Source organism: Sapajus apella, unplaced genomic scaffold (assembly GCF_009761245.1).
Source record: "Sapajus apella isolate SASKATOON/1434 unplaced genomic scaffold, GSC_monkey_1.0 scaffold31, whole genome shotgun sequence".
NCBI classification, from domain to species: Eukaryota; Metazoa; Chordata; class Mammalia; order Primates; family Cebidae; genus Sapajus; species Sapajus apella.
Window position 1 is genome coordinate 2,127,223 of NW_022436971.1, and position 24,485 is coordinate 2,151,707.

The window sequence follows — 24,485 nt, forward strand, 5'->3', positions numbered from 1 at the left end:
TTGGCCATGGGTTTGTCCTAAATAGCTTTTATTATTTTGAGGTATGTTCCATCGATACCTAGTTTATTGAGAGTTTTTAGCATAAAGATCTGTTGAATTTTGTTGAAGGCCTTCTCTGTATCTGTTGAGATAATCATGTGGTTTTTGTCTTTGGTTCTGTTTATGTGGTGGATTACATTTATAGACTTGCATATGTTGAATCAGCCTTGCTTCCCCGGGATGAAGCCTACTTGATCGTGGTGGATACGCTTTTTGATGTGCTGTTGCAATCAGTTTGCCAGTATTTTATTGAATATTTTTGCATCAGTATTCATCATGGATATTGGCCTGTAGTTTTCTTTTTTATTTGTGTCTCTGCCAGGTTTTGGTATCAGGATGATGTTGGTCTCATAGAATGAGTTAGGGAGGATTCCTTCTTTTTGTATTGTTTAGAATAGTTTCAGCATGAATGGTATCAGCTCCTCTTTGTACGTCTGGTAGAATTCAGCTGTGAACCCATCTGGACCTGGACTTTTTTTGGTTGGTAGGCTATTAATTGCTGCCTTGACTTCAGACCTCGTTATTGGTCCATTCAGGGTTTCAGCTTTTTCCTGGCTTAGTCTTGGGAGTGTGCAAGTGTCCAGGAATTTATCCATTTCTTCCAGATGTACTGGTTTATGTGCATAGAGCTGTTTGTAGTAATCGCCAATGGTAGTTTGTATTTCTGAGGAATTGTTGGTGATCTCCCCTTTTTCATTTTTTATTGCATCTATTTGATTCTTCTCTCTTTTCTATTAGTCTAGCTAGTGGTCTATTTTGTTGATCTTTTCAAAAAAGCAGCTCCTAGATTTATTGAATTTTTTGAAGGGTTTTTGTGTCTCTGTCTCCTTCAGTTCTGCTCTGATCTTAGTTGTTTTCTTGTCTTTTGCTTGCTTTTGTGTTTTTTTGATCTTTCTCCTCTAGCTCTTTCAACTTTGATGATAGGGTGTCAATTTTAGATCTTTCCTTTTTTCTCATGTGGACATTTATTGCTATAAATTCCCTCTAGACACTGCTTTACATGTGTCCCATAGATTCTAGTACGTTGTGTCTTTGTTCTTGTGTTGGTTTCGAAGAACATCTTTATTTTTGCCTGCATTTCATTGTTTATCCATTCATCCATCATTCAGGAGCAAATTTTTCAGTTTCCATGTGATTGTGCGGTTTTGACTGTTTTTCTTAATCCTGAGTTCTAATTTGATTGCACTGTGTTCTCACAGACTGTTTCTTATGATTTCTGTTCTTTTGCATTTGCTGAGGAGTGATTTACTTCAATTAAGTGGTCAATTTTAGAGTAAGTGTGATGTGATGCTGAGAAGAATGTGTATTCTGTGGGTTTCGGGTGGAGTGTTCTGTAAATGTCTATTAGGTCTGCTTGGTCCAAATCTGCATTCAAGTCCTGGATATCCTTGTTGACTTTCTGTCTCTTTGATCTGTCCAGTATTATCAGTGGAGTGTTAAAGTCTCCCCCTACTATTGTGCGGGAGTCTAAGTCTCTTTGTAGGTTGTTAAGAACTTTATGTATCTGGGTGCTCCTGCATTGGGTGCATGTATATTTAGGATTGTTAGCTCTTCTTGTTGCATTGATCCTTTTACCATTATTTAATGCCCTTCTTTGTCTCTTTTGATCTTTGTTGGTTTAAAGTCCATTTTATCAGAGACTAGGATTGCTACCCCTGCTTTTATTTGCTCTCTATTTGCTTGGTAAATCTTCTTCCATCCCTTTATTTTGAGTCCGTGTGAGTCTTTGCACGTAAGATGGGTCTCCTGAATACAGCACACCAATGGGTCTTGACTTTTTATCCAGTTTGCCAGTCTGTATCTTTTGATTGGGGCATTTAGGCCATTTACATTCAATGTTAATATTGCCATGTTTGAATTTGATCCTGCCATTTTGTTACTGGCTGGTTGTTTTGCCTGTTATCTGATGTGGTTTCTTCGTTGCGTCATTGTTTTTTACTATTTGGTACCTTTTTGCAGTGGCTGGTACTGGTTGTTCCTTTCATGTTTAGTACTTCCTTCAGGAGCTCTTGTAAGGCAGGTCTTTTAGTGATGAAATCTTTCAGCAATTGCTTGTCCATAAAGAATTTTATTTCTCCTTCACTTATGAAGCTGAGTTTGGCCAGATATGAAATTCTGGTTTGAAAGTTATTTTCTTTAAGGATGTTGAATATTGGCCCCCACTCCCTTCTAGCTTGTAGGGTTTCTGCCAAGGGATCCACTGTGAGTCTGATAGTCTTTCCTTTGTGACTGACTTGTCCTTTCTCTCTGGCTGCCCTTAGGATTTTTTTCCTTCATTTCAACCCTGGTGAATCTGATGATTATATGCCTTGGAATTGCCCTTCTTGAGGAGTATCTTTGTGGTGTTCTCTATATTTCCTGGATTTAAATATTGGCCTGCCTTGTTAGGTTGGGGAAGTTCTCCTGGGTAATGTCCTGAAGTGTTTTCCAGCTTTGTTTCATTCTCCCCGTCACATTCAGGTATGCCAATCAAGTGTAGATTAGGTCTTTTCACATAATCCCATAGTTCTTGGAGGCTTTGTTCATTTCTTTTCACTCTTTTTTCTCTAGTCTTGCCTTCTCGTTTTATTTCATTGATTTGATCTTCTGTCGCTGATGTCCTTTCTCCTGCTTGATTGATTTGGCTGTTGAAACTTGTGTATGCCTCGTGAAGTTCTCGTGCTGTGTTTTTCAGCTCCATCAAGTCATTTATGTTCTTCTCTATGCTGGTTATTCTTGTTAGAATTTCATCTAACCTTTTTTCAAGGTTCTTAGTTTCTTTGCATTGGGTTAGAACATGGTCTTTTAACTCTGAGAAGTTTGTTATTACCTACCTTCTGAAGCCTGCTTCTGTCAGTTCATCAAACTCTTTCTCTGTCTTGTTTTGTTCCCTTGATGGTGAGGAGCTGTGATCCCTGGGAGGAGAAGAGGTGTCTGGTCTTTGATGGATTCATCCTTTTTGCGCTGGTTGTTTCCTGTCTTTGAGGGTTTATTTGAAGTTGGTGATTTCGAGAGGAATCTCTTGAGTATACCTGCTTTTTGTTGAGGCTAGAGCTGTATCTTTTTGGCCTGTGGAGGCGCTGCTGGGCTGCCTCGGATTCAGTAGGGTTGATAGGTGGGTGGTCTTACCCAGAGTTTGTTTATGCAGGTTAATTGAGCCCCGCCTTTGCAAGGGCCTCTCCCCTTCCTGGAACTCGATCTTCCTGTTGCCTCTTTCTGTGGGACAGGTAGTTTCGTCCCGCGGGTGTTAGTCCACACTTCCCCCCAGTCCGTGCCAGCTTGTGACTCTAGGCAGGAGCCGACGCTCAGATTTGCATTGACAACCTACGGCACCCCTCATTCTGGCGGGGCTCTTGTGGACAGTGGGTTGCAGGAGGGATGAGGGAACCACAGGATCTGAATCAGAGGACTGAGGGGGTGAAGTCCCCGACCCTCCGAGCCGGCGGCACTTTCCAGGTGGGGATGTGTCCCACCTTGGTCAGTCCTCCCTGGGCTGCACTCACCCAGCTTCTTGGCTCACCTTCCCTGGGCTATTTTCAGAATTCTACCAGTTCCACTGCAAGGAACCCGGCACCTAACTTGGAATCGTGAAGTCCTCTAGCCCTCTGCGTCTCATTTGCTGGGAGTTGCGTTCCGGTGTTGCCGATTCTTTTCTTATATGAAATTCTTTCCATTACAGTTAATCATTTCCTAGGATGCCTTTTTTTTTTTTTTGGTGTATTTTACATGCTATTAATTGTTATTCTATAATATGTTTCAGTATAAAGTAGGACGTATCTTAACATAGTGGGTTCAGAACCCAGGCCTTGCAATCAAATGGGCTTGAATTACAATTTGAACTCTTCCACCTGGTTATACAACTTTATTTTTTTTCTTTTTTAACAGGTCATTTTTATTTTCCTTTTCATGTTTTCCTGTATTTTCCAACATATATACAACAAACATATAAATTGCATTGTTACAAAAAATACTGTGTGTTTCATCAAAGTGCAATCATAAACTATATGATACTTTCCAAAGTCAAGAGGATGCCGTGTGCAATCAAGAGAGTAGGATTGCCTTTCATGAAGATTAGAAGTATCTCCAGGTCTCCCTCAGTCCCTTCCCTGTTTGATGAACCCATTGCCAATTACTAATCAGTGTACTTCAAACTACATATTAGCCAGGTGTGATGGTGCACACCTGTAATCCAAAACAAAATGTAGGCCAGGTGTGGTGGCTCACACCTGTAATATCTCAGCACTTTGGGAGGCCAAGGTGGGAGGATTGCTTGAGGCAAGGAGTTTCAGACCAGCCTGGTAACATAGGGAGACAATTACAAAAATTATAGGTGCCTCTTTAAAATTTCTTTTGAAAAAAAAATTTTTTCCCCCATTTATTTATTTTATTGCATTTTAGGTTTTGGGGTACATGTGAAGAACATGCAAAATTGTTTCATAGGTACACACGTGGCAGTGTGATTTGCTGCCTTCCTCCCCATCACCTACATCTGGCATTTCTCCCCTTGCTATCTCTCCCCAGCTCCCCACCCCCCACCGTCCCTCCCCTATTTCCCCCCAACTGACCCCAGTGTGTAGTGCTCCCCTCCCCATGTCCATGTGTTCTCATTGTTCAACACCCGCCTATGAGTGAGAACATGCGGTGTTTGATCTTCTGCTCTTCTGTCAGTTTGCTGAGAATGATGGTTTCCAGGTTCATCCATGTCCCTACAAAGGACCCAAACTCATCGTTTTTGATGGCTGCATAATATTCCATAGTGTATATGTGCCACATTTTCCCTATCCAGTCTATCGTCGATGGGCATTTGGGTTGGTTCCAGGTCTTTGCTATTGTAAAGAGTGCTGCAATGAACATTCGTGTGCACGTGTCCTTATAGTAGAACGATTTGTAATCCTTTGGATATATACCCAGTAATGGGATTGCTGGGTCAAATGGAATTTCTATTCCTAGGTCCTTGAGGAATTGCCACACTGTCTTCCACAATGGTTGAACTAATTTACACTCCCAGCAACAGTACAAAAGTGTTCCTATTTCTCCACATCCTCTCCAGCATCTGTTGTCTCTAGATTTTTTAATGATCGCCATTCTAACTGGCGTGAGCTGGTAATCTCAATGTTGTTTTGATTTGCATTTCTCTGATGACCAGTGATGATGAGCATTTTTTCATATGTTTGTTGGCCTGATGAATGTCTTCTTTTGTAAAGTGTCTGTTCATATCCTTTGCCCACTTTTGAATGGGCTTGTTAGTTTTTTTCTTGTACATCTGTTTTAGTTCTTTGTAAATTCTGGATATCAGCCCTTTGACAGATGGGTAAACTGCAAAAATTTTTTCCCATTCTGTTGGTTGCTGATTCACTCTAATGACTGTTTCTTTTGCTGTGCAGAAGCTGTGGAGTTTGATTAGGCCCCATTTGTCTATTTTGGCTTTTGTTGTCAATGCTTTTGGTGTTTTAGTCATGAAGTCCTTGCCTACACCTATGTCCTGAATGGCTTTGCCTAGATTTTCTTCTAGGCTTTTTATGGTGTTAGGTCTTATGTTTAAGTCTTTAATCCATCTGGAGTTAATTTTAGTGTAAAGTGTCAGGAAGGGGTCCAGTTTCTGCTTTCTGCACATGGCTAGCCAGCTTTCCCAACACCATTTATTGAACAGGGAATCCTTTCCCCATTGCTTGTTTTTGTCAGGTTTCTCAAAGATCAGATGGTTGTAGATATGTTGTGTTGCCTTCGAGACCTCTGTTCTGTTCCATTGGTTTATATCTCTGTTTTGGTACCAGTACCATGCTGTTTTGATTACTGTAGCCCTGTAGTATAGTTTGAAGTCCGGTAGTGTGATGTCTCCTGCTTTGTTCTTTTTGCTTAGAATTGACTTGGCTATGCGGGCTCTCTTTTGGTTCCATATGAAGTATAAGGTGGTTTTTTCCAGTTCTGCAAAGAAGGTCATTGGTAGCTTGATGGGGATAGCATTGAATCTCTAAATTACTTTGGGCAGTATGGCCATTTTCATGATGTTGATTCTTCCTAACCATGAACATGGAATGTTTCTCCATCTGTTTGTGTCCTCTCTTATTTCGTTGAGCAGTGGCTTGTAGTTCTCCTTGAAGAGGTCCTTTACATTCCTTGTTAGTTGTATTGCTAGGTATTTTATTCTCTTTGTGGCAATTGTGAACGGAAGTTTGTTCTTGATTTGGCTCTCTTTACGTCTGTTATTGGTGTATAGGAATGCATGTGATTTTTGCACATTGATTTTGTATCCTGAGACTTTGCTGAAGTTGCTTATCAGTTTCAGGAGATTCGGGGCTGAGACGATGGGGTCTTCTAGATATACAATCATGTCGTCTGCAAATAGAGACAATTTGACTTCCTCCTTTCCTATTTGACTACCCTTTATTTCTTTTTCTTGCCTGATTGCTCTGGCTAGAACTTCTAATACTATATTGAATAGCAGTGGTGAGAGAGGGCATCCTTGTCTGGTGCCACATTTCAAGGGGAATGCTTCCAGTTTTTGCCCATTCAGTATGATATTGGCTGCTGGTTTGTCGTAAATAGCTTTTATTATTTTGAGATACGTTCCATCAATACCTAGCTTATTGAGGGTTTTTAGCATAAAGGGCTGTTGAATTTTGTCAAAGGCCTTCTCTGCATCAATTGAGATAATCATGTGGTTTTTGTCTTTGGTTCTGTTTATGTGGTGAATTACGTTTATAGACTTGCGTATGTTGAACCAGCCTTGCATCCCCGGTATGAAGCCTACTTGATCATGGTGGATAAGCTTTTTGATGTGCTGTTGCAATCGGCTTGTCAGTATTTTATTGAAGATTTTTGCATCTATGTTCATCATGGATATTGGCCTGAAGTTCTCTTTTCTTGTTGAGTCTCTGCCGGGTTTTGGAATCAGGATGATGGTGGTCTCATAAAATGATTTGGGAAGAATTCCCTCTTTTTGTATTGTTTGGAATAGTTTCAGAAGAAATGGTACCAGCTCCTCTTTGTATGTCTGGTAGAATTCGGCTGTGAACCCGTCTGGACCTGGGCTTTTTTTGGGTGGTAAGCACTTAATTGCTGCCTCAACTTCTGACCTTGTTATGGGTCTGTTCAGGGTTTCGGCTTCTTCCTGGTTTAGGCTTGGCAGGAGGCAAGTGTCCAGGAATTTATCCATTTCTTCCAGGTTTATTAGTTTATGTGCATAGAGTTGTTTGTAATCTCTGATGATGGTTTGAATTTCTGTGGAATCTGTGGTGATATCCCCTTTATCGTTTTTTATTGCATCAATTTGGTTATTCTCTCTTTTCTTTTTTATTAATCTGGCTAGTGGTCTGTCTATTTTGTTGATCTTTTCAAAAAACCAGCTCCTGGATTTATTGATTTTTTGAAGGGTTTTTTTGTGTCTCTATCTCCTTCAGTTCTGCTCTGATCTTAGCTACGTCTTGTCTTCTGCTAGACTTTGAGGTTTCTTGATCTTGCTCCTCTAGCTCTTTCAATTTTGACAATAGGGTGTCAATTTTTGATCTCTCCTTGCTTCTCATGTGGCCACTTATTGCTATATATTTTCCTCTAGAGACTGCTTTAAATGTGTCCCAGAGATTCTGGTATGTTGTGTCTTCATTCTCGTTGGTTTTGAAGAACATCTTTATTTCTGTCTTCATTTCATTGTTTATCCAGTCAACATTCAAGAGCAAGCCATTCAATTTCCATAAAGCTGTGCGGTTCTGGGTTACTTTTTGAATTCTGAGTTCTAACTTAATTGCACTGTGGTCTGAGAGACTGTTTGTTATGATTTCCGTTCTTTTGCATTTGCTGAGGAGTGATTTACTCCCAATTATGTGGTCAATTTTAGAGTAGGTGTGATGTGGTGCTGAGAAGAATGTATATTCTGTGGATTTGGGGTGGAGAGTTCTGTAAATGTCTATTAGGTTTGCTTGGTCCAGGTCTGAGTTCAAGTCCTGGATATCCTTGTTCATTTTCTGTCTGGTTGATCTGTCTAATATTGACAGTGAGGTGTTAAAGTCTCCCACTATTATTGTGTGGGAGTCGAAGTCTCTTCGTAAGTCATTAAGAACTTGCCTTATGTATCTGGGTGCTCCTGTATTGGGTGCGTATATATTTAGGATCGTTAGCTCTTCTTGTTGCATTGATCCTTTTAGCATTATGTAATGTCCCTCTTTGTCTCTTATGATCTTTGTTGCTTTAAAGTCTAATTTATCAGAGATGAGAATTGCAACTCCTGCTTTTTTTTTTTTGCTCTCCATTTGCTTGGTAAATCTTCCTCCATCCCTTTATTTGGAGCCTTTGTGTATCCTTGCATGTGAGATGGGTTTCCTGGATACAGCACACCGATGGGTTTTGGCCTTTGATCCAATTTGCCAGTCTGTGTCTTTTTGGGGCATTTAGTCCATTTACATTTAGGGTTAATATTGTTATGTGCGAATTTGATACTGCAATTTTGGTGCTAGCTGGGTGTTTTGCCCTTTAGTTGAGCTGGTACTTGTTGTTCCTTTATATGTGTAGAGCCTCTTTCAGGAGCTCTCATAGAGCTGGCCTGGTGGTGACGAAATCTCTGAGTACTTGCATGTTCCCAAAGGATTTTATTTTTCCTTCACTTATGAAGCTTAGTTTGGCTGGATAGGAGATTCTGGGTTGAAAGTTCTTTTCTTTAAGGATGTTGAATATTGGCCCCCACTCTCTTCTGGCTTGTAGGGTTTCTGCTGAGAGATCTGCTGTGAGTCTGATGGGCTTCCCTTTGTGGGTAACCCAAACTTTCTGTCTGGCTGCCCTTAGTATTTTCTCCTTCATTTCAACCCTGGTGAATCTGACAATTATGTGCCTTGGGGTTGCTCTTCTTGACGAATATCTTTGTGGTGGTCTCTGTATTTCCTGGACTTGAATGTTTGCCTGCCTTGCTAGGTTGGGGAAGTTTTCCTGGATGATATCCTGAAGAGTATTTTCCAGCTTGGATTCATTCTCTTCGTCGCATTCAGGTACGCCTATCAAGCGTAGATTAGGTCTTTTCACATAGTCCCACATTTCTTGGAGATTTTGTTCATTCCTTTTTACCCTTTTTTCTCCAGTCTTGCCTTCCCGTTTTATTTCACTGAGTTGATCTTCCACCTCTGATATCCTTTCTTCTGCTTGGTCAATTCGGCTGTTGATACTTGTGCATGCTTCACGAAGTTCTCGTGTTGCGTTTTTCAGCTCCATCAATTCACTTATATTCCTTTCTATTTTGTCCATTCTCGTTAGCATTTCGTCAAATCTTTTTTCAAGGTTCTTAGTTTCTTTGCATTTGGTTAGAACATGTTCTTTAAGTTCATAGAAGTTTCTTACTACCCACCTTCTGAAGTCTGATTCTGTCATTTCATCACACTCATTTTCCCTCCAACCTTGTTCCCTTGCTGGTGAGGAGTTGTGATCCCTTGTAGGAGGAGAGGTGTTCTGGTTTCGGGTGTTTTCATCCTTTTTGCGCTGGTTTCTTCCCATCTTTGAGGATTTATCCACCTGTCGACTTTGTAGTTGCTGGCTTTCAGATTGGGTCTCAAATCTTTCAGATTGACGTTCTGTTTGTTGATGATGAGGTTATTTCTGTTTCTTGGTTTTCCTTCTGACGGTCTGGTCCCTCTGCTGTAGGTCTGCTGAGGTTCACTCCAGGCCCTGCTTGCCTGGGGTTCACCTGCAGCAGCTGCTGAACAGTAAGGGTTGTTACCAGTTTTCTTCTTCTGCTATCTTTGTCCCAGAAGGATACCCACCTAGTGTCAATCTGATCTCTCCTTTATGAGGTGTCTCTTTGGATATATAGGGGTCAGGGAGCTGCTTGAGGAGATGGTCTCTTCTTTATAGGAGCTCAAATGGTGAGCTGTGAGCTCTGTGGTTCATTCAGAGCTGCTGGGCAGGTACGTTTATGTCTGCTGCAGCAGAACTCATAAACTGCTTTTTGTTCCCAGGTGCTCTGTCCCAGGGATTTAGGGCTTTATTTATGAATTTCGGTTATGCTGCTGCCTTCTTTTTTTTTTCCTTCAGACCTGCCCTGCCCAGCAAGGAGGCAGCCTAGTCACTGTTGGCCTGTATAGGCTTTGCTGAGCTGCTGTGGGCTCCGCCCAGCTGCCCAGTGAACTTCCTTGCAGTCCTGTTTATATGGGTGTAGTTAGAACTGCTTTGGCGATGGTGGCCCGCCTCTGTTGAGGTGGAGTCTCTCTGCTTTGGCGGGTTGCCTTGGCAACGCGGGCTGCCTCAGCAATGGCGGGTTGCCTTGGCAATGGCGTGCTGCCTCAGCAATGGCGGGTTGCCTTGGCAACGGTGGGCTGCCTCAGCATTGGCCGACTACCCCTGTCGTGGCGGGCTGCCTCGATAATGGCGGACGCCCCTCCCCCACAGAGCTGGACCGTCCCGGGTTCAGCTGCACTTGCTGTGGAACTCTCAATCCAGAGTTTCTGATTGCTGTTCTTTTGTGGGGGTGGGACCAGCCGAGCCTGATCGCCTGGCTCCCTTCCTCAGAGCCCTTTTTTAAGTTTGTGTTCCAGTCGCCTGTTGAAGAGGCACCGGTGTCTGTCTGTTTTCCCCTGCGGCCACTCACTGTGCTGGTTTAAACAGCGGCACTGAGGTTTGTGGTGCTTTTTTTTTTTTTTGCCCTGGAATCTACTGTCCTGGTTCCCTGCTCAGTCCCCTTTTTAAACAGACGAATGGGCGACTTCCTGTGGCTCCAATCGCCAGCCAAAAGGGCACCCGGACCGGTGTATTTTGTACGGAGAACCGCTGCTCCGGGGCGCGGACAAAGCAGCTACGCGGAGCAAAGCGGCGCCGGCTGGCAGAGCCGCGCTGGCCGAAACAGCCACGCTGGTGACCTGTGGAGTTCCTCCGCCTGGGAATTTCCTAGTCTGTGGGCAATAAAAATGCAGCGTCCACTCACCCTCTGCACTTTCACTGGGAGCTGCAATCCTGAGCTGTTCCTAAACGGCCATCTTGGATCGAGATCAGGTTATACAACTTTATAGCTAACCTCTATGAGCTCTGGTTTCCCATCTGTTTAATAAAGTGAAACTATGTGTTTCACAGAATTGTTAAGAAAATTGAACAAGAAATCTCAATAAATTGCTTGCTACTAAACATGTTTGAATGCATTAAAATTGGTAGCATGTTTTCTTGATTATTCTTTCAGTTAAAGTTGTGAATAAGTTGAAACTCACCTCCTCCCAAAAATTCTTTTGGAATTTCAAATTGAAAATCCTACGTGTATAAAAAAACTAAATGGGTTAGGAAGAATTGACCTCTTTATATATTTAGTCTTTGTGTTCAGGCTCAGTTTCACTCTTTTCTTGCAAAGACTATAATTTGATAATGTTTGTTTTACCTTTTTAACTTTTTTTTTTGCAGTTGTGAATAAGATTTCCTTTCCTTTTTCACATTGGTTATTGATGATGTTTAAGAAATCTATTGATTTTTCTATTTCTTCTGTCTTGTTACTTTGCTGGTAGATTCTGATAGTTTTTGGTTGATTTCTTGGATTTGCTACTACATAGTCATATCCTTTACAAATATCAAATTTTTCCCTTTTTGATTTCTATTAATTGCATTTTAAATTTGCTTTATTCTTACTGCATTGGCTTAGAATGTCTAGTACTACCCACAGTGAGAGTAAACTTTGTCTCATTTGTTATTTTAATGGTGCTATAGAATCTTGAAATTACAAGTCAAGTTTGATTTAATATATTTTCCTTCTTTGGTATGGGGCTTTAGATGTCATCTTTTGGAAGGAGTTTATATATATATATATGTATATATGTGTGTATATATATGCGTATATATATATAAATTTGTTATTTTAAAAATTGTGGTTGTTTTAGTTTGTTCCTGCTGCTATAACAGAATACCTTAAATGGAGTAATTTATAAACAACATAAATTTATTTATTTATTTGTTTATTATACTTTAAGTTCTGGGATACATGTGCAGAATGTGCAGGTTTGTTACATTGGTATGCATGTGCCAGGTGGTTTGCTGCACCCATCAGCTTGTCATCTATATTAGATATTTCTCCTAATGCTATCCCCTACCATCCCCCCACCCAACCTGCCCCCTAACAGGCCCCAGTGTGTGATGTTCCTCTCCCTGTGTCCATGTGTTCTTATTGTTCAGCGCCCACTTATGAGTGAGAACATAAACAACATAAATTTATTACTCACAGTTACGGAGGCCGGAAGTCTAATATCAAGGTTCTGGCAGATTTGGTGTCTGGTGAGGGATTGGTTTCTACTTCTAAGATGATGCCTTGAATGCTCCTTCCTCTGGAGGGGACCAACAGCGTCCTCACAAGGCAGAAGGGATTGAAGGGACTAGCTAGCTAGTTGTATTATCAAAGGGCTTGATAATATAACTAATCCATTCATGAGGGCTGACCTGACCCCTTATGACTTAATCACCTCCTAAAGGCTCTGCCTGTTAATTGAATCATACATTTGGAATAATCTTCAGATCTATCTCTCTGTCAAACAAGTAAGATTCTTTGACCTTGGGTAATTAATAACTAAATGATACTGGAGTTTAACGCATCTTCAATTTAATATATATGGTATGATAGCAGGAATACCAAGGTTATTTTATTTTAAAGTGGATTTTATACTTTTATATTTTGGTTATTAATATGATCAGCGATATCAACATTTTAAAAGTATGATTAATGAAAAAATTAATAAAATAATATAGGAAAGTTCTGTTAATTTGGAGTTAAATTGTTTTAAATAAAAAATTTTGCTGAGATTTCATATCAGAATGTATGATTTTGAAATATGTTTTACATGTATTACAGGTCACCATATCATCAGCCAACCTCTTACAGGCCACGGTTATTGCTATCTGGAGAACGGGGCTCAGGTCAAACTTCTCACCTTGCTCCAGCACTTTTGCACACTCTAGAAAGATTCTCTGTGCATAGACTAGATCTCCCAGCACTTTATTCAGTTAGTGCCAAAACACCTGAAGAGTCATGTGCACAGGTAGGTTTGTACCACATCAGAGCACTTCCAACTTTCTGTTGCTTATATTTTGATAGTGTTTCTAGTGTGTAGTGTTTATAGATAAGTTTTTTTTTCAGAGTATGATATGAATATTAACTTTTTGTTGGTTATTAGCATTCTAATAGTGTAAAGGATCCTTTTGATGCATACAGTTTTTTAAAGTGAGCTTATTGTTAATACCCTGTTTCATTATGCATTGTAGAAAGGGTGTTTATTTTGCCTTTTTCTGATCCTCTGTTCAAAGCTGTGGTCTCAGAGCAGTTTCAGACTTCTGTCTTTTCTTAGAGCATTATAGAAAGGAAAATGATATCCAATTCGAGATATCAGGATTTAATATTCATGTTAAATGAATATTAAATATCAGAATAGTGAGAGCAGTTCAAAAATTATAAATATTTGTATTGATAGTTTTATGTTTGATATTTAGTTTTCAACTATTCTGTATTTACTGGTTTGTGAAGCAAAGTTCTAGAGGGCTTGTTTATATTTGTTGAGGTTGCATTGTATATAACCATGGAGTATTACGTGATATTGAAACTAAGGATGAGGGCAGTACATTTTTTGAGCCAAGGGACCATGTCTAAGCCGTTTTTGTAACTCTGACAAGGTATCCAGCTGATAGTAAGCGGTCATTAAATGTTTGAATAATAATGTTTCAAATAAATAAATTAGAGGAACGCCGCTTTGTACTTAGATACTTATCCTACTTTTAGAGTTAGATAACTGGAGTAGTAACACTTAAAACATTTCACACAATTTTTTTTTCCCAGTTACATTTTCCAGACACTTAAGACATATACTATAATTATCTAATTGAAAGCCATTTCTTACATTGTAGCAAGAAATATGCAGTTTTTAAACAATTCATGGTAGGATTGATTTAGATTCTCTTTTACTCACAGTTCTCTGGATATAAACACCCTACAAGCACTTCATCACTTTTAAAGCCCTATTTAAAGGTTTCTTTCCAAAATCCCTGAATTAAATGCTATCTACCCGTATTTTGCTCCCAGTTTGACTCATTTAACCTATCCTGGGTGTTTTCCAATAATGTTGATTTATATGTTTGCTCATATTTTTCCTTTTTAAAGAGACAAGATTACTGCAGGTTGTATGCAAGTAAGAGAATTACTCAGTAACATTTAAAATAAATCCAAATGATTTACTAGAAAAATATAAATCAACAAAATTGGCCCCAGAGAAGAGAGAATCCAAACAATCACCGTGGAAGAAGAAATTCAGCAAGTATCTTAAAACCACTAAACATAGCTGATTTCACAAATGAATTATTTTAATTTTAAAGGATAAGATTATTTTGATACTAGTCAAACTGTTCCAAAGCATAGGAATAGAAGGAAAGCTATGAAATTGGCAAAACCAACAATATCACATCTTTCAGGAAAATACAAAATAAAAACTGTAGACTAATCTCATGTAAGCAATGACCGTGAAGAAACTATTACAAATGAAATCTAGTAGCACAGCAAACCAATAATATAGCATTACTAAAGCATGCAAAATTAATTCAGTTAGACATTGAGAAATATAAGTATTGGAAAGAATACATTAAATTTGTATTTGCCTATGATATGATTAATTATATGGAAGACTTACAGTATCAACTAAAAAATGATGAAAGACAAAGGAATTTCGTAAGGTGGTCACTTTCAAAGTTAATGTTTTAAAATGATAGTTTTCTCTTATAAATGCTGCAATGTTAGAAATATAATGGAAGAAGAGGTCCCAATTAAAATAGCAACTAAGTTTACCTAGGAATTAGCAGAAACAATTTGAAGGGACTATGAGAAGAAAACTAAAAGTTGCTGGGGGAGACAGTTGAATATATGAAAGACATACCTTATTTGTTTGTTTCCCAACCAAAGGCCAGAGAAGCCCCCCACCAGGAATGTTCTCTGCCTTTTATGGTACCATCAATCTTCTCAGAGGGAAGAAGCCATCTTTATTAAGGAAGCCAGTGCTGGTCTAGTCTCATGTATTCTTTCCATATCCCTAAAGTAAATATATCTTTAGGGATTTGGCACTTGGGTCTCAAACCAAGTTAGCAGACTTCAAAATTCGGTTGTCTCAAAGTAAAATCTCTGCCTTGAGATCTCAGGAGCTTATTTTGTAAACCAAAAGCTAATAATTTTGTTTGTTATCTTCATTCTTCTGATCAACTCTTTTGAGGGAGGAGGGTTGGGATGTTCTACATAGATAAATTTCAAATATATTTGATTGGGCAGTTAAAAATCTATTGAGCATTCAACTTCTTATGTGAATGTACTTCTAGTGTGTGCATGTGTGTGTATGCACTACTATCTATATATTAATAAATGGCAAGCTTAAATGGTTTCTCTGCTTTAGATATCAGTTACATGTCAGTATTCTCATCACCTCTGACTCTCAGCTCCCATGATCTGATTATTGCTGCAGATCTCTGCATTGGGGTGAACCACTATAGGAACAAGAAAGTCTGGGGATTTGGGATGGGTATATATCCGTGAATATTTCACAGTGCCATCTCTGTAGAGAGCCATGCCTGGCTAGAATACTTGTGACTTTGTACTAATGATAACGTTGTGTTAATACTTGTAGCTTTGGAGGAAGAAGCACACCTTGTTTGTAATTACTGTACTAAACTTCTTAAATTCAGAGTGTAAACTAAAGTTAAATTATGCAGATTAAAATCTCAGTTGTGGTTGTGACCTTGGGCAAGTTGCTTAACACTCTGAGCCTTAATACTCTTATCTGTGAAATGGAGATGACACCATGAGGTTATCAAACAGGCTTGACATATAGTCCTCAACAAAAGTTAGCTATAGTCATGTTTATTACTACTACCATTGCTGCCACTGCTACTGCTTACAGCTAATGAATGGTAACACTTAAAATTAAAAGCCTGTAAGGTTTTTTCTTAAATTAGTGTATAAATTAAGTACACTTCGAATTATAATCTCCTCAAAACTTAGGGGGAGAAGTTAAAAAAAGAGAGTTCTGTATTTCTTCTAGAAAATAAATAAGAGAGTAGCAAGGAGAATTCTAGAGGAAAAATGTCACTAGGGGCCCTACCAAAATTTTAAGGGTGTAATAGAGTTACAGCAATAAAGAATGTGTGCCTGTGCAAGAATAGACGAAGTAATAGAATAGAAGAGACGATTCATGCTTAGATTTGTAGACTTTGATGGTGATGACCATAATGACGATGACACTTCATATCAGTAGATAGAAGAAATGGATTATTTACCAAATGGTCTTGGAAAACTGGTAAGATCCTCCAATAGGGGAAAAAGCAAAACAAAATAAAACAAGGGTTTCCTACCTTTTTCTATAGCCTAAAATAAGTACTATAAAAGTACTAGAAGAATTCACAGGGTCAGTGTATTTATTATCTTAGGTGTGAAAGTAATTTCTAAAAGCAATGCACAAAAGCTAGAAAGATATGAAGGAATTTGACTATATAAAATTAAAAGATATGAAGAAATTTGATTTTATAAAATTTTAAATTACATCTGGCAAAAAGCATTCTTTAGATTAAATTAATAGACATAGTCTGGGAAAAAGTGTATTTATAGCAGGTATGTTGAGAACAAATTTCCTAAATATGGAAAGATATCTTAAAATCAGTAAGAAGAAAGAATAGCAATCTAACATAAAGACTGGCAAAATAGAAACATGCCATTTATGGGGGAAAAGAAAAAGCAACCAATAAAAATGTGAAAAGATTCTAAGACTCACTTAAGTGAAAATAAAGTATCAGAAATAATATTTTATCAAAAATAAAGTATTTTTGTTTTAAAAAAAGTTTGATAATGCCATGTTGGAGATGTGGAATGCTCATATTGACTTAGTGGAAATGTAAATTTATTTAATGATTTTGGAGTGTAATTTGGCACCATCTTTTAAAATTTCAAGTACTACAGTGGTGTAGTGTGGGAAAAGAAAATGCAATTTCAAGTACATTTACCTTTTGAGCCAGGAATTCTATGTTTAGGATTTTTTTCTAAAGCTACGTTAGCTACAAGTATTCAATGCTAAATGAACAGGGATGTCTATCACTGCCTCGTGTGTAGTTGCCACACAAAACATAAAGGCAAACAAACTGAATATCCCTTCATGTGGGGCCAGCTAAAATTAGTTACGGTGTATCTTGACATAAAAAGGAGCCCTATCTAGCCACTAACACAAATGAGGTAGATTTACATGGGCTGATACGGAAAAATGAAGGCGACATTGGTGGAAAAAGCAAGTATCCTAAAAAACTGTTAATCACGGTTGCTTTGGCTTGGGGAGAAGGAATCTGGAGGATTGGGTAATGTGTGAACTTTGCCTTTTTAGTTTATGTTATACTATTTGGAAAATTCTCTTTTTGGAAGTTTTTATTTGACTATATCAAGCAAACTAAAGATTAAAAAAATCACTTTGAAAGAGAAATATTTTCAAAGTGAGAAAGGTTTTTAAATTTTTGTTTATAGTTCCTATGGCTAATATGTGTATATATTTACAAACATTAGCAATCTAATAGTTTAATGTTATTTAAGTAAAGGTAAGGAAACATTTAGGAAGCATTGTAGTGAACTATATATTGATGTTATAGGGTTTTTTTTTTTCTTTTCCTGTTTTCTTTCATGATGTCATTCTGAATCCTACTTGGCCAACTTTAAATTCTAATTTCATCCTCTGGTTTCTTGTACACTTCTTGGGTTTTACTACTTTTTGTTTTGGTGCAGAGGAGAGAGGTATCACTTGGTAGTGAAAAACAACAAAAACTTAATGTTATTTTGGTTGTATTTCACTTTCTCTAGTACATTAAGGCATCTCATCTTCTCAGTTTATACCTAAGAGCTTCTGTGTTAGAAGTCGAGCTTACTCTAGATTGACCCCAGCTGAGTCATGATGTACAGTCATGATAGCAGATACCCAGACTCTGAACACTGGCCAGAGACCAGATGCCTTGGTTAGTCTGTGATTATATGTATCTTAAGTGCATATTTAAAATTATTTTGTGTTCATAAATATAACACTGTCTTTTTTTTTTTAACAAATTCTGCAAAAATAGGCTGTTATGTAACAGGAATTTTTAAATAATTGGTAGAGGTTGGCAAACCAGGTTATAAGTGGGTACAAAAGCCCTAGGGAAGAGAGTACATGAGTCAGGTGGTGAAACACTGGAAAGATTTTTAAAGATTCTCTTTTCTTCTGTTCTGTATTCCTTTTCTTTTCTTCCTTTTTGCTTCACCTTTCTTGGAAGCTGGTCCTCCTATACTCAGAGTTATCTCTCTAAATTGGTGTATAATATAAGGGTTTAGTCTGTGATAAGTTATTCTCGCATGTTTTCTCTTTTCCCCAGGCTCTAAAATACTTAATATAAATTAAGTTGGGTATTTAATAGTGTAACATGAACATGAAAGGCAATCTTAAAGGGAAGAAGTCTTAAATCACCTTTAAAGGGCTGTATTTATGTGTGTAGTAAGGTGGAAGACCCCTACTTGATATTACTTATACTGTGGGGATCATGCTTCATTTTTGTCTGTCCTTTAAAATATACATGGACAAGAATATTCATGACAGAGCTTTCTTTTCTCCTTCTGACGGACTCAGCTATTGATTAATATTACCAGTTGGAGTGAAAACTGGCAGAGTTAGTGTCTACTGTATTAAAAAGCAATGTTTTCTTATTGTTTCTTAAAATTTAGTGTGCATAAGAATCACCTGGGTGTACTTATAAAAGTTTCTGATTTTCTGGCTCCACACCTGTAGATTTGTGATTCATTCAATTTAGGATGAGTCTCAGGAATCTGTACTTTGTAAAAGCGTCTCAGGTATTACTATTCTAGGTCTTCAATAGCTGTCACTTTGAGCTATCATACTTTAACTGGTCCCTAGACATTAGTCCAACGTTTATTACTGAAACAAATTTGCGTGGTTGTGTGTGTGTACACACATATGATATTGAGCATTTCACAGTCTTCTAAAGGCTTCGGAAGGAGAATGAGAACTCTTGGCATAGCCTGAAAGATTTATAGTTGCCCCCTTAAGTTCACAAGTAATTATTGAGTCCTACAACAAGACAGGAAATGTTAATTATGGGTAGTAAAAGACCTTTGGTATTAACACTCTTAAAAAACAAAACAAAACTATGATTCTCCTTTTCTGACATACTCAAATATAATTTTTGCCTCTTGTATATTTCTGTTGTTGATTTAGAAAAAAGGGACTAAGTATGCTATATTTTATATTTTTAATTATTAGAGAGGTTTGATTCAATTAATACATTTATATATGGTCTTTGAAAAGCTTTGGAGTTTAGGTACTGTGTGGTGTTGGGAATAGTTTCTAAAGGTGAATAAGGTCTTTTCTTGGTGAAAATTTAAATGCATTTCTTTCCCTGGAAAGAAATTATTATCTAGAATTTCCCAGGGGATGCTCTTTTTGATTGAATAGCATGAAGGTATTAATGTACTTTCTTGTGTGTATACTTTGGATGCCCTTGTGTTTGTGCTTTTAGGTTTCTGGGTTTCTCGATAGCAGTCTGTGTATACTTTGAATGCTTTTGTGTTTGCTCACATGGGTATCTGAGTTTTTCCATAGGAATACTACTTTTTTTTTTGGTTGTAGACAAGTTAAATTATCCTGACCTGGAGTGTATCACACTTACTGAAATTCTTGAAGTCTTTAGGGAATGAAAATATTAAAAAAGGAATTTAAGTGATTTAATTTTCATAAAATGCTAATTTGTGTTACTGCCATAGTTCAGAAACTAGTACAGATGTGTTTTATAACAGGCTGATTTTGTGTGCATGTAAAGAAATTTGTACCTTACTTATTGAATCCCGAATCTTTAGAATTCAGACAGTGCCTTCTTTTCACAAGAGATTCTCAGTAAATCTTAGGTAAATGGAATGTAAATAAAGGGATAGAAATGGTATAAAGCCACCAGCAATGCACAAATATAATTTATTTTAATAGTTTCTGATAGCATGGCACAAAGAATTAAACTTATTTTAATTTTTATAAAAAACACTGAGGATGTTTTAGCTCCCAAGATTTTTTTTTACCGTGCTTTATAATTTTAATATATTTATAATACTATTAAGTGACTGAGACAAGTTCTGGAAGTTTCTTGATGACATAAAGTTGTTTCCCTCTTTCCTATATTGCCCCCTTTAGGCAAGTAAAGTGATACTGGCTTTGAGCTTTCTGCTTTATTCACATTTGTGTTTAAAAGTTTTCTAGTTTTCACTTTCTAAAGAAAATGGCTTGTCGTAGGACTATAAATTCTTAATGTAAAAATACAGTGAATTTTCATGGACGGAACATTTTAATTTGATGGCTAAAATGCTGACTTCAAAGTTTAGCTTTTGAGATGATTAGAACTCTTGTAACTGTAAGTGCAGTTTATATCATGAGTGCTTCCTTCTATGGATACTTCTAACTTCAATGGCCTGATTTTTGCCTTTAATGTTTTTAATATTTAGAGGAAGTAGTTTGTGATTTTTTTTTAAATAAAGAAAGTTTAAAAAAATTAGTTATATAAGGTCCTTATGATGTCCATGGCAAGAAGGAGATCAGAAGGAAATGGAGTATAATGTTGTAATAAAGAATCAAAATGAACAGTTCACATATGTTGGCATTTGTTCATTTTACTGTGCAAGAGTGCTGGTCATGTCAAAGGTGTTTTGAAACGGTTGGTTCAGTAATTTGGCCTACTGTCTTTTTTTTTTCTATAACAGTTTTTCTGTTTTCTACTACACCTTGCACATCCACCAATCCAAGACACCCTATAGGTGAGTATTTTTCTAGTTCTCAAATGGCATCACTTGTTCCCAAGCCAGTTGCCGCTTCATTGAAATTAGGCTATATTTTTCTACTCTGAATTATCTGGTATTTGATTTCACAGAGTGTATTTTACTCCATACTTTAAAAGTTACCAGCAAACTGCTGAAGAGCTGTTTTTATTTTACAGAAAAAAATCATAATAGGATTAAACTTTTTTTCCCTGTTGCTCATACTCTAAGAACTTTTAAATGTTAAACTCTGTTCTTTTTGAATTTTTATTACAAAATGGGAATTAGAACAGATTGGTTATAAATTTAAAGAAAATATAAAAGTTTATTTTAATATTCTAAGATAACATAGAATAAGAAATTAAAAAGAAAGCTTGTTTTAGTAGTGCTTTTTAGTTTTTGTAGAAATTAAGGATGGGTTTTAACTAAAGGCTCCGGAGAAAAATTACAAAAATATTTCATACATATTGGTATTTCATGTAGTTAGGTTAATTCTCAATTCATGTAATTATGCACTCATAGATCAGAAAGGCAAAGTCTTTTTATTTTTTCATGTTCATCTTAGACTTGCCTGATTTTATTCCCCTATAGATTTTCAAATATAGTTTAATTTTTTTTTTTTTTTTGTCAAGAAGGACATTTTCCTAAAGACTTTGGAAGTAAAAAGTTTCCAAATTTTTGTATTGGGTCAGTAGGATGTCACATTCAATTTGTTTATTTTGAGAAGATGAGAAGACAATAAGAAATAAATTTTTTGAAAATGTGGAATTTCTAAATTTTTTAATAGGCTCAATATGATATGTTCAATTTGTTAGTTTTGAGACAATTGGAGGAAAAAAGAAATAGAAAAAAACAAACCTCAATTCTTAGAGCTGGTGATGATTGTATGTAGTTCACCCTTGCAAATACAGTTAAGACACCTGTAGTTAACTTCTGACTCTGTCACATTATTCTCACCTAACCTTTTGTTGCTGTACGCATCCTCTTTGATACTTGTTAATAGTTCTCAACACATGTTCCTGGAAAATCTAACATAGAAGTACTAGAATGAAAGGAAAAATTTCATTTTTTAAAGGCATGTTTTCCTATCTCTCTCATACCCTGGGCATATATGTGGTAACTTGCATGGCCGAATTAAGTGATTGGTTTTGTGAGGTTCCTTAGTAGCCTATAGCTGGTTAGTCTTTTTCATATGATCACCTTTCTTTCCTTCCTGACTCTCTCTTGTTTTACCAGCAGAGTGGGGAACTGGAAAGTAACAAAAGGAGCTTGTCACTGTTTTCCACATAACCATGCCTGATTTGGGTGGCATGTAATTTTTTTTTTTTAAATAAATGCCTCAGTTGCCTTTGTGCCTCTGCATGGTTCCTTCCTTTTGCCAATATTTATGCTTGTTTTTCTCTTACGAATTTTCTACAAGAACTTTGGGAAAAAAAATCCTTGGATTTCCAAGATCCAGGATAGGAGGGTACGTGTTTGCAGAAAAGGTCAAAATTTGAGAGTCCTGAAGGAGTTGTACTGTACAACTGTTCTGGATTGGTGGATATGCAAATATTAAGAAAGGGAAGGAGCAAATATTACTTTTGATGTGAGTGATCGTAACATATACATTTTTTCCAATTATCATTTGAGAGCCTCTTTCATCTGGTTTATTACTGAATTGGCAGTACAATTTATTTTACACAGAAGATTTAAAGCTGTATAAATATGCTATTAAAAATATATGGAAGTGGTAAGCTTATTCATTAAAGAAAAATAATAACTTTTGATTCTTAGAGTAGTTTCAGATAATCGCAATCATTTTAAATATTAAATTCTTTTTTTTTTTTTTTTTTTTTTTTTTTTTGAGATGGAGTCTCTACTGTTTCCCAGGCTGGAGTACAGTGGTGTGATCTCAACTTACCACAATCTCTGCCTCCCAGGTTCAAGAGAATTCTCTTACCTCAGCACTCAGGACTACGGGCGTACACCACCACACCTGGCTAATTTTTTTTTAGTAGAGATGGAATTTCACCACGTTGGACAGGCTGGTCTTGAACTCCTGACCTCAAGTGATCTGCCTGTCTTGGGCTCCCAAAGTGCTGGGATTAGTCGCAAGCCATTGCACCTGGCTAAATTCTTATTTCTATGTGTTGTATATTACATAGGCTAATTGAAATGTGTTAAAAATAAGGGAAAATAAGTAGACCATTTTAGGAGCAGAATTCTCAAAATGGAAGAAAGTCAGATTTTTATAACTAAACTTGTTAAAGAAAATGAGAGATGTCCTGTTAACATGTCAGGATTTGTTGATGGGCTATTAAAGCGTTGACTTAATATGTAAGGGACATTAATTCAGCTTGGCAGCTTACTAGTAGCCAACTTGGTCCCTATTGATGTGTGTTGGCAGGGCGTGATTGAAACTATGGTTAGGACTCTTTTTAACACCTGAGGAAAACTTCATTTTGTATTTTCTAACAGTGGAGTGTCTCAGAGCTCTTTGCTAATTTGCTCTTTAGATAAGTCAGAGTATTTTGTGACTATTTTATAAGATAATGGAAGGAGGTGAATTACTGGTTCAACAGGTAGTTCATTAATTTTGAGCTCTAGAGTGGTATATCTTGGTTAAAATGATTATTTAATTTATATGCTGTATCGTTTTAGTCAAGGCACTCAAAAATATAAGCTATGTTCTTTTTGTAAAGCTTACTAATATTACATGAGTGACATAGGTGCATGTTTATCTCTATTTGCAGCATATTTTACAGTAGTGTTTTGCTTTATTATCTTTACATGCTAGATAAGTAGAGCAATGTGATACCTTCCACTGTTGATATATACTGATTAGGAATAATTAAAGGGCAAAACATTTTTTTTGGTGGGGCAGGGGTAGGTTGAAGTTGTATAAGGCTTGTGCATCATATCTTGAACTAAAATTTTGAGGCTGAAACTAATGACTGTAATATGCCTGACATATTTCATATATTTGGAGATAACTCGGTAGACTTTAATCAATTTGAGTTGTTTAATGTTGGTTTTTATTTCCTTAATTAGATTTTTCGTGAAGCTCGAAGAACAGTACCTAGCATTGTTTACATGCCTCACATTGGGGATTGGTGGGAAGCTGTCAGTGAAACTGTGAGAGCAACTTTTCTGACACTGCTACAAGATATACCATCATTTTCACCTATATTTTTATTGTCTACCTCTGAAACTATGTACAGTGAACTGCCTGAAGAGGTAAGAACTGATTAAATATTTATCTTTCCTTATTATATTGTTCTAAAATAGGTCACCCTGTGAATTGGACATCTTTTAATTATTATGAAATCAATACTGTCAGGGTTTATATCCTGGCTGTAATTGATTATTAGCTGTATGATGTAGGCAAGTTATTGTTTTAAGTTTTAATTTCTTTTTTAGTATAGTGGTATTATAGTGGTAATTATCTCAATCTTTATAACACCACTGAGGAATATCACTATACTATAATATCACTATGTGTATGTATGTGTATATATGTGTATGTATGTGTGTGTGTGTGTATATATATACATATATGTATGTGTGTCAGGTTCTGTTCTAAGCATAAATTATCTCAATCTTTATAACACCACTGAGGAATACCACTATACTATTCCTCAGTGATGTTATAAAGATTGAGATAATTTATGCTTAGAACAGAACCTGACACACACACACA

At 37.1% G+C, this 24,485-nt stretch overlaps 1 protein-coding gene across 4 annotated transcripts in view; it reads left to right on the forward strand.

The window, feature by feature from the left end:
- Positions 1-24,485, forward strand: part of ATAD2B (ATPase family AAA domain containing 2B) — a 186,526-nt gene that overhangs the window by 118,133 nt on the left and 43,908 nt on the right. For all 4 annotated transcript variants that reach the window (XM_032293991.1, XM_032293992.1, XM_032293993.1 and 1 more), the window contains 2 exons: positions 12,812-12,998; positions 23,837-24,022. In XM_032293991.1, the coding sequence (XP_032149882.1) occupies positions 12,812-12,998; positions 23,837-24,022 (373 nt within the window). The remainder of the gene's footprint in view (positions 1-12,811; positions 12,999-23,836; positions 24,023-24,485) is intronic.